The sequence below is a fragment of the Aptenodytes forsteri genome, unplaced genomic scaffold (genome assembly GCF_000699145.1).
Source record: "Aptenodytes forsteri isolate BGI_AS27 unplaced genomic scaffold, ASM69914v1 Scaffold50, whole genome shotgun sequence".
Classification (NCBI taxonomy): Eukaryota; Metazoa; Chordata; class Aves; order Sphenisciformes; family Spheniscidae; genus Aptenodytes; species Aptenodytes forsteri.
Genome location: NW_008795126.1, coordinates 5,661,905 through 5,673,003, shown reverse-complemented (window position 1 = coordinate 5,673,003; position 11,099 = coordinate 5,661,905). Strand labels below are relative to the sequence as shown.

The following is an 11,099-nucleotide window of genomic DNA, read 5'->3' as shown; positions in this document are numbered from 1 at the left end:
CTCAGGGCTCTCTAGAGCACCAACATCCTTTCAGGACAGCTAAATTACACTGGGTTGAAAAGCTCAGGAGAGGGCAAACATACAGACTAGTCTGGGAGTCCCCTCCTTTTCTTTCTCTCGCTTTATCCACAAGCACTTATAAAGGCAATGTATGTTTGCATGAGTTCCTCAGCAGTGCTGCTGTTCACCTTCATTTTGGCACCTGAGAATAAGGAAGGGAGAGTATCTCTGCTCAAACAATAGCCATCACTGTTTACATGTATGGGTTTTGTTAATGTTTCCTTTCAAAGGAGGATTTTGTTGAGGAAATTCTCCAGGTTTTTGAACACAAGTTACTACCAACTAGAAAGCAGGGCCTTAAACTAGGAATTAGAAAAGCAAGACTTTTCACAAGATAGGGAGCACACATATGTAAGGTAGGGAATATGATAGGGAATTTATAGAAGGAAGGTATTGCTAGCTGCATAAAATAGGGGCCAAGTAGCCTCAAGGCATTAATAGTTCCCAAATAGTACTAGTATTTTACATATCACTGAAAGTTGTGGATATGCCCATTAATCCACTTGGAAGAGCATTTCTGCATTATCCCAAGTGTTATCAGCCATGATCTGAAGAGCATCTGTAAGATTACAAAGAAACAAGAAAAATCTTCTTTCATTAATGTGCCCTCTCCCCAAGAAAACACTAAACTAGTTGAATTAATAAAATGTACCCAATCTGGTAAGAACGTTCTGTAACATGTTGTGTGCAAGCTGGCTTTAGCTCATTTTGTCAGAGGATTAATTTTTAGAAATGTAAGACTTTCATGTTAATCCCAGATAATAGTGCAGTTTGGTACACTAAAATAATCAGATTAGAGTGAATGTCAACGCAATTTGATTTTTAATTATGTGGAGCATGTTACTGGAACTATCACCCCCTCATTTTATGAAAGGATGACCTGGAAGAATGTCAGACAGGGTTCACCATGTCTCAAGAGCTGCAGACCTCTGCTTCAAGTCATCTTTAAAAATATGGCTTTGTTTATTCAAATACTGATTTTTGACAGCAAGTTAGCACAACAATTTTAAAAATATGTGGACTTTATGAGAGCAATGGATGTGCAAATATTGTGTAAGAAACTGGTATATAAAATTACCTTCTACACATATACCACTGAATTACCATCTGCTACAACCAAATACCTGATTTATATTTTCAATAAAAAACCCACCACCCTACCTAGTCCTTACCACTAATTTGATTCATGTGCTTCCTTTCTGCATCTCCCTTGTTCCCTGTACCTTTACTCTCATTGGTTGCAGCAGGGCTAATGCCTATTTTATTTCTGGTTAATCTGATTAAGTAAGAACCTGGGATTGTGATGTCAGTGCATTAGTAGAAGGAAGTAATGCTTCCTGCAGGAAGGATGGCAATTTTGACCTTTTAGAAGCAGGTCATGATCTGACTGCAAGACGAAAATAGAGCAAGACAAACTGCAGTAATAATACCAACCCATTCTCCAGTAGCATAGTTCAAAGTAAGATTATGGCTCATGGACTGCAGGTAAGAAAGCATAATGCACTTATACTTGGTTATTTGATTGAAGGGAGCTTTGGGTGTGGGGGAGAGGTTAGCTTCAGCAAAAATAGTAGAACATTAGAAAAACTGACTAATGAAAGGCCTTGCTACTTATATTTACTCAGGAGAAAAACTGGCTTTTGGAAGAAAGGCATCTTAATAGACCTGATTTTTTTACAAACTTATGGCATTATTTATTTGACTTTAATATAACCATATTCATATTCTTTCATTCTGTGTTGATGAAATAATACTTATTTATGAATCTCTTTATTGTGTGTAATTGCTGTAGCTCATTTTGTTGTTTTTCCCCCCTTAAACTCAGAAACCTACATCAGTAAGTGAACGACAGATGAGACCAAATCTAAATTAAACAACTAATTGCTCAAGTTATAAGCTTGTGATTTAAAAATTTAATGACTTTGTGTGATAGTTTAGTAGATTGCTTTATTATAATGGGATGCTGCTGTATTATTTAGCATGTGCCACAATACAAATGCTTTTATGAGCCTGTAAGGTATATGCAGCATGTTGCTATGGTGATGTGGTGCTCAAACTGATGCAATCCTTAAGGTTCTGTTCATGACCCTTTCAGCAGACCTTAAATAGTGCTTCACACGTAGCAACAAAGAAGATATTAATGTAGCAGACATTGTTTGCACGAAATAGTCTCAATGAGCATAGTTGTGAACCACGTAAAAGGTACTAAACTGCACTGCTGGGGTAGCTATAAGCAGTAATCACTATGCACACCTGTATGCTTCAAGATTAGCTTTATTCAATAGCTACGTTAACATGGACAGAGCTTATCCCTCACTTGAGCTGAACCAGTTGTGATGCCTCTCATCAAATGCAGCAGGAAGCTAAATTCATTGGCAACAAGGCCGAATTTTAACTCACTGTGCAGATGAAAGCCCAACTGCAAAAGCAAATTGTAAGGCTGAAGTCCATTAAATATGGCAATCGGTATCATGATTGGGCAAAAGAAAAACTGCTCCAGTCACAGGTAGCATAGTCGTTGCATTTCAGTTGCAGTTATGCAGAATGCAATAGAGACGGGGATCTTGGAGGGGAGCGCGGGGGGGAGAGGGATACAAAACCAAATAACCTACCCTACAGCAATTTTTAAACTGTTTCTCATGTCACTGACTAACCTTAAAGGTGCTTTTTCTGTACTCCAAATGAAAATGATGCTTATCTGTTCCAGTAGTCTCAAATAAACACTTATAACTTTGACCAATGCTTCTAATTATGTCCTCTTGTCACTGTTTCTTGTTGACAGAATCCCATATCCTGCATGGGTATTCTGTCTGTCACCACCAGCAACCTCACACAGGCAGAAATTAGCCCATTTCAAACTGGCCAACTGGGTTAATATAACACTCAAACAACAATAAGCAGTTCTGCACTGCATTAAAGTCTGCTTATAGATGCTACTATCTAGCCTCATGTACAGCTGGTATCAGTGTAACCGTCAGTATCTCTTCCAAGATTAATAAAGCACAAACTTAATTTGAAAACAGTCCTTCACCCCAGCTTTCACTTTGCTGACTTCAGCCATGAAGAAAATAGTAACTAACCAGACAAAATAGTACTGCTGACACTCTAAACAGTGCTCAACTGCAAGGCTATTCTGTAAGTTTAACTTGGAACACCAAGGCCTATCAATTTTGAGTACTTGCAGAATACGGTTAGTTCAGCCAGAATGAGATTTTACATGCATTGCCTTGTACTATGATAATCTGTTCTTGGAAATTCTTGTTAACACCTGTCTCTCTAGTTTTTATCTTTAAAAAAAGTGGGTTATTTGTGGCCAATTTAAAATAAATGGCAGTAATTGATTATCTTATTTTTGTGGCTGCTCTGAGTTTTGCAAGTAATAACCTACTCTTGTTCCCTACAGTCCATTTTTCCTTTCTTCCTAAGCACTCATCTCTCCTATGCCAAAAAAGGAGAATTAAAAACAATTCATCTGTCTAAAGAGTTTGCAGGTGTTAACTCGTTTGTTAGCAATGCTTTATGCTATTATTGCCTAGTTCATAGATCTGTGCCATTAGTGCCCTGGTTTCAGCTGGGATACAGTTAATTTCCTTCCTAGTAGCTGGTACAATGCTGTGTTTTGGATTTAGTATGAGAACAATGTTGGTAACACACCAATGTTTTAGTTGTTGCTAAGCAGTGCTTACACTAGTCAAGGACTTTTCAGCTTCCCATGCTCTGCCGACTGAGAAGGCTGGAGGTGCACAAGAAGCTGGGAGGGGGCACAGCCAGGACAGCTGACCCAAACTGGCCAAAGGGACATTCCATACCATGGGACGTCAGGCTCAGCATATAAACAAGGGGAAAGCTGGCCGGGGGGCGGTGACCGCTGCTCGGGAACTGGCTGGGCATCAGTCAGTGGGTGGTGAGCAACTGCATTGTGCATCACTTATTTTGTATATTCTTTTATCATTATTTTTTTTCCCCCTTTTTTTTTTTTCCGATTCTCTCCCCATCCCACCAGTGGGGAGGGAGTGAGCAAAGAGCTGTGTGGTGTTTAGCTGCCTGCCGGGTTAAACCACAACAATTAGCAAGCTACCAAATCCTTGGTTTTGAGGCCTGTTTAGTAAAATCAAAGGATGTTTCACAGTTGGTACAGGGGTGTTACACATGCTAAGTCTGAGGGAAGAAGATTTACAGTCTCAGCAAAAATACTGAGTAAAACCACTCCTTTAAAACTTTGCCTTCTACTGAAACAGTTATCTACTTCATTGTTCAGTAAACAGACTATGTGCTGTTAGGAACATATGCTTCACCAAAGAAATCTGCATCATGCTGCACTCTTATATTTTGAATTATACTGTATTGAGTTCTGTTGTATGCAACTGGTGTGTAGTTAACCTATTTTGCACTAGTGAAGCTTTGAGCCAGCTTTGAATTTTTCTTTCAATTAGTTCTGTATTTTTCAACAATAACAGGGCAACATTAGATGTGACAATCTCACTAATCTGAGTTTTTTTCTTAACTTATTTCTAATACTTATATATTAGCCCTCTTAGTCACAGTTGTTTCTATCTCATATTTTTTCTTGCCTGCTTTTGTACCTCCACTTCATAAATGAACAAAGACCAAAGCATCCACTATGATCTTGAAGGGTGGTAGAATCCAAAGATATAGATCTGTTTGGGGTCAGACATTCCATCAGAAGAGAAACCCAAATGTGTAGCCCAAATGAGAATATGTAACTTCTAGACATCCAGATACCTCTGGGTGCAACAGCCTGGAGCCAGAGTCTTGAAAAAAAGAACTGTAATTCTAAAGCCTGATGGCAAAAGGGTTAAGGCCCTGATCTGTGGGAAGTAGCTATGGCCTCTCCCCAGCCATGCTGAGGAGCAATCTGCTAGCAGGGCAAACAGCACAATGAGCTGAACTGCAGCTCAGCAGGTCTTTGGTTCCCACCTATGGGCACCCTCCGCAGCTTCTCTGCTTCCCACTACCATCTCAAAGCTTCTCCTTTGGGGTAAGTCATCTCCCCTGTCCCCTGAGACAGCTGATGGTTGGTATGTGCTTACCTCTGTCAAAAGTTCAGTTGTGTATTCACATTTAGGAGACTTTTTTTTCTCTTTTACACAATGGAAAATGATGGTCAAGGTAGTGCAGCATCCTGAAGTCACCTGCTGACTGGAGATCAAGCTGTAATCCCAATCTATGTGCCTTAAATTTTAATTCTTACTTGTCTACCACATGAGCAAGCTACTGCGCTCTGCAGAAAGGGAAATGGAGAATACAAGGAGGGGGGTTGTTGTTGTTGTTTTGGGGTTTTTTGTGAGTTGATGATGGTTGAGAATTTCTCTTATAATGACTAGGGCGAAGTAATTATCCATTCACATCTCAGACAAGCATACTAGCTACTGAATTATCAGACAGATTGTGAATTGTTCTATCAGAAGGTTCAAAAACTCTCAGATATATTTTTATTTTGACACATTATTGGGGGGTGTGTGTGGAGAGGAGTCTTTCTCTGCATTATCAGAGACTGGAAGATGTTTTCCTGTGTGGCTCTGTCTTTACTCTTAGACCTTTTTCCCTTTCACTTGCAGATAAGAGATGAAGAAAGTGGCTATAATAAAAATCTATTTTGCATTCCTAAGCATTATGAAGAAGATTTAGAAAGAGTCTTCATTCCTCATGGACTCATCCTGGACAGGTATGAGGGTAATCAACAAAGAGTAGTGATAGTGATGCCAGTGATCCATTTCCCTCCAAATGAGAAGACTGATGCTCTACCCTGCATAGCCCATGAGAAACATGGAAACCCTGCAGCTATAACATTTGTGTTCTGGAGATTAATACAAGAGGAGTTTTATGGAGAGGATTCCTCTACAACCCCAGTTAAGTTTCCATGTTATCTCGCATATATTTAAGCTTTCCTCTCCTGCATTGTTTAGATATATGGATTAAATCAACGGTATGTATAGTGGAATAGGCATCTTGTGAACTGCAAGTATGTAACTAACTTTCCTATGTCTTAATGTGGTTATAAAAACTTAACAGCAAGATCAGAATTTTAACTTGGACTTTGCTTAATATATGGACAAACAAATATGATATGCAAAACACTTTAAAGGATTTGTTTTTTTCCTTCCAGGACAGAACGTTTGGCTAGAGATATCATGCAAGATATGGGAAGCCATCACATTGTTGCACTCTGTGTCCTTAAAGGAGGCTATAAATTCTTTGCTGATTTGCTGGACCATATAAAAGCACTAAATCAAAATGGTGACAAATCTGTGCCTATTACTGTGGATTTTGTTAGAATAAAAAACTACTGTGTAAGCAACTTTCTTTTCCTTGGAAAATTGACTCTCCTTCAAAATTGACAATCTTATTCAGATTGACATTCTGAATACTGGTAGTTTACATGAAAACTCCACAAAAATTGAGTTTATGCATATATCCTGTTCAAAGCAACTTAATTTATTACATACTGAAAAGCAACTGATTTACCGATCTGCCCCAATGATCAGATGGATATTGTATATTCACTGGAATTAACATATAGCAGAACACTGAACATGACAAAGCCTGGGTCAGGTCTCCCAATGTCTTCCTCTCCAGCCCAAAGCTTCCATACAGGTTCTACTCTGTCTTTACCATGGCACCCTTTGGTGGGAGGGAGTATGGAGAGGAGTTTAGCATCAGAGACTTGCTATTGTCTCTCTCTGCATTATTTTTTTTATTCTTACAGATAATATTGGAGAGATGTTTTTTCATAATCTATGTGTTGCGGAACAGGTATCTTTTGCCTGAATCAATCGTAGTTGGCCTGAGCCAACTACTGTAAAGCAATGACTTTTGCTATTTTTTTCTGTTTTTTCTTCTCCCCTCTTTGAAGGCTAGAGCTCTGTGCACTGATCAGAATTTACCCCATGCGAAATACAACAGTTTACAATCCTATAAATGTTTAATGGAATTCTAAAATAAATCTGCGGTAACAAAACAGCTAAAAGCAATGATGTCTATTCCATGAATATGGATGTACTCTTGTTCCATGCAAACATCTTCACTTTCTCCTCCTGCTCTCAGCAGCTTAAAAGCTGTTTTACACAGCACTCCTTCAGTAAAGTTGCAAGTGTCATTTGATAGGCAAAAAGCAAGAGCAGCACACCATTCATACACATACAAGATAATACTTTTGAGCATGTTTTATGTGACTTCCCTCTCTTCTTTCTCCTAGAATGATTCACCTACAGAAAAAATCAGTATTGTTGGAGAAGAACTGTCTACGCTAAATGGGAAGGTATGAATTAGCATCTTCAGCTTTTAAGGGGAAAGAACAGTTCTTGTGTATCTTCCAGGAAGTCCATCTTTACGAAGAATTAGATACTACATATTTACAGCCACTTAACACTGGTTTAAAATGCCATGCTTTGAAACAGAGAGTAATTCCCACTGATCTCAGTGGAAACTTAACGTGATCAGTACTGAATGCTTTTAAAGGTCCTATTCCACTTTTTATCCCACAGCCCCCAGAAATGAACCATCTTAAACTGACTTATGTAGTATGGTTTTAGAATGCTATTGCTATACATAGAATAATATATAAAACCTGACGTAGGTGGCTTTCTCAAATATTTTATGCTTCTATAAATACTTACAGAATGACTCTTCAGAAAGTACTAAAATAATGTAAGTAAAGTGACAAGCTCCTTTGAAAATCAGTTGCAACTTACTTGTAAATGAACTTTTTAAGGCAAACTTTTCCTGGCTGTATAATTCACTGAATGTTGTTATGTAAATATTTTCTTTTCTTTCTTTCCCTACATGATCTTTTCCAGAATGTGGAGAGGAAAGGAGAGATTGGAGGGGCGGGGGGGGACACAACACAACATGGACTTCTTTCTCCCCATTTTGCAAGTTAATACCTATTGCATATAAAACAACAATTAATTATGTTACTGTGCTGCCAGGGTTGCTGACTGGTTTTTATGCTTTAAAATAATCCACTGACAGTCTGTTTTTTCTTTCAGACTCAGAGGATAATTTATTTTTTTCTCTTTCAGGACATTATTGAGACTGGAAGAACAATGAAAGCGCTACTTTCAAAACTAAAAGACAACAAACCAAAGATGGTAAAAGTTGTAAGGTATAATGATATGGCCACTTACTAATGTATTGTAACGAGAAGATATAGCAAAATCATTTAGGTGAATAGTTAGTGTATGCTGATGGGTGTTTGGTTTTTGTTTGGTTTGAAGTTTGAGGGAAGAGGAAGTAAAAGCAAGAAGCAATCCTTGTCCAGCTGGTAAAAAACTAAGTATTTATTAAACTGGGAAACTTACATACATACTCATTTTAACAATGAAGGTGGTAATGCATAAAAAAGGTTTCCTGGTTCTTTTTGCATAATCCATAAAGTCTGATGGATTCCCTATTTCCTATCTCCTTATGACTGAAGGAAATTCAGCTCTTTCCATAGGTTTCCTAACACCTTCTCAGTTGCCTCAATATTAGAATGACAACACTCAGAATTTTTCTTAATATCCTCAGTCATACAGGTTTTCAGAATCTAAGAGTTTGTCAGCACTTACTTTTATGTACCAGTTATGCTCCTCCCAGTGAATATCCAGGAGCTTCTCAGTTTCTTCAGAAGTGCACAGGAAAAGCAAGAATGAGTATGACTTTGTGGAAGAAATTGTAGCGACATTGCAGTTTGTCCTCTTCTCCCTGCCCCTGCTGCCCCCACTAAAATCTTTACATGCCACTTGAACTTGCCTACCTGTCTGTGCTATTCTAGTTTGCTGATACATTGCTACATGAAAAAAATAATTATTTGGGGCACAGAATTGAAGAGAACTGAACATAAAACAATAGTGTCATTTGGACCTTCAGAATGAACCTAGATCAGACCCTTTGCTTCTTCCTCAATTATAAGGCTGAACACTACTTCTTTCTGTTACGGTAATCTCATTGTTTTAATTTAACTGCATGATTGTAGAAGCTTATGGGGGGGGGAGGTGGGAGAAGTGAAGTATACAGCTTAGAGCAAGACATATTTTAAAAAACATAACCTTCCTTGCTCTGCCTTACAGCCTGCTCATTAAAAGGACACATCGAAGTCCAGGTTACAGACCAGACTGTAAGTATCGTGTTTTTCTGGTTGTCCAAAATACAATCTCATAACTTCACTTCATGCAGTAAGTCTGAAAGCTGGCATATAAGTTTCAGGAAGGCCAAGAGAAATGGGGAGAAAATACATAAAAACTTGTAAAGTGATGACCAGCTATCCCATGCTGAAACCTCATGACAACCTTCCCCCCCGCCTCGGTTGGTCTGAGTGCAGGTTTGGCTATTTGTTACCAGATACCAGAAACAGAATCAAACCTTAACTTTTTTTTGTTTGACTTTGACACTAAAAGGCACTTGTTTTGATGCTGCATTACACTTGCCTCGTTTTCAAACTGAAAATCCCTACTGAGTTGCAGTGCATCATGAGACTACCTCATAAGTAGGTTTTCAATAATTATTTTGTTCTTAAAATACATTGTCTTAACATTTTAATTGTACTACTAACTGATGGGGATGGTATAGATTCTAACCTCCGTCATCAATTTACGGTTCTGATTCTTAAAGAAGCATGCTAAGTACCTTGAAAGCAAGATGATGTATTTGTTAGGTATTACTCTTAAATAGCTGAAGCATGTGTTGAATACAAACTGTAGTTAAAAGCTATTTACCCCACTCAAGTATAAAAAGAATTGTATTTTGTTACAGATATAGGCTTTGAAATTCCAGATAAATTTGTGGTTGGATATGCTCTTGACTATAATGAATACTTCAGAGATCTAAACGTAAGTACATAAATGTGTGCCTCAACTGTTACATATGCAACTGTTACCACAGGTAACCAGCAAGAATATTAGCTTGTACTAGAAGCTTCTCAACAATTAACAAAACTTCAAATCTGACTAGAAACTTCCATTAAAAGGGCAAAAACATTATTAACATGCCAAGCTGATAATTCAATGTAAATGCATAAGAACTTGTTTATGCCCTACCTTTTTATGAATCTACTTCACAAGTCTCGCGGCCCAGCCGTGCGGTACAGTATTCTCAATCCTCCAGGATGGCTGGCAGCATACAAGCTGCTGGCCCCATCTGAAAAGAAAGTAACTTCTAATTTTGCTTTGACTTCATATTTGTCTGTCTTAGTGAAATCCTATGTTGCTCTTTTCTAGCCAAGTCTTTAAGATGGCTGTGTGGGGACTGTGTGTGCGAAGGTTTTTCCTACGCTGTATAACATGTTCATCAAGATCTTTTTTTTTTTTTTTTTTTTTTTCCCCTTTGTTCCATTATAGTCTCCTTAGGCTGCACTGAGTAATAGACTTGGAAAGAGCATATGATAGAAATAGCTGATCTCTTTTTTTTTTTTTCCCTCCATAGTTTTCAAAAGCACTTTCTTAAATCTGGTTAAGTGGAAAAGTTTTTCCCTTGAAAGTCTTTTTAGTAAGACAAACCAGTTCTGTTAAAGATGCATAATGGATCTATGCAAAGCAATATGAAGAAGGATACAATAATTGAACAAACCTGATCTCTTCAGAATGTACAAATCTATAAATTACAGATGAGCTTGGAAGCAATATTAACAACTAAATTTTACTGCAAGTAGTAAACTTGCAGCCAAACTTGCAAAGATTACTGTTCCGCTGTGTTTTCCTTACAATGCTAGGAATACGACTGAAAATCATTCTTGCATTTTCTTTGAAGGTAAAGATTAACTAAAGTTTTACCACTCTTTTTTTTTTTTAGCACATCTGCATTCTGAAAGAGAAAGCGAAAGAGAAATATAGGATCTGATAACCTCAGTCTTCTGGAGCAACAGTTCAGTGGCATGTACAGCTGTGTAGATGAATAATAATAAGTAATCTACTAATTGTGCTCTTCACTGAAGAACTACGTTTTCTAAAGATACTATTCTATATATTTTTCCTATAATGATTATGTAGAACAGCTTAAAGGTAAGCAAGTCCAAGATTCAGTGAAACCTGAACAGAACACTG

The 11,099-nt window shown here is 37.9% G+C and overlaps 1 protein-coding gene across 1 annotated transcript; it reads left to right on the top strand.

Annotated features, from left to right (window-relative positions):
• The first annotated feature begins 1,527 nt into the window (after positions 1–1,527).
• On the top strand, positions 1,528–10,896 carry LOC103897317 (hypoxanthine-guanine phosphoribosyltransferase). The gene is made up of 8 exons (XM_009277311.1): positions 1,528–1,545; positions 5,640–5,746; positions 6,188–6,371; positions 7,277–7,339; positions 8,076–8,185; positions 9,132–9,178; positions 9,814–9,890; positions 10,849–10,896. The coding sequence occupies exons 1-8, from the start codon at positions 1,528–1,530 to the stop codon at positions 10,894–10,896; spliced, it is 654 nt and encodes a 217-aa protein (XP_009275586.1).
• The last annotated feature ends 203 nt before the right edge of the window (positions 10,897–11,099 follow it).

Excerpts from the sequence above, each read along its gene's own strand:
- LOC103897317 (XM_009277311.1), top strand. Across the intron at positions 5,747-6,187 it reads CATGGACTCATCCTGGACAG|GACAGAACGTTTGGCTAGAG; the intron begins GTATGAGGGTAA and ends TTTTCCTTCCAG. Across the intron at positions 6,372-7,276 it reads TTAGAATAAAAAACTACTGT|AATGATTCACCTACAGAAAA; the intron begins GTAAGCAACTTT and ends TCTTTCTCCTAG.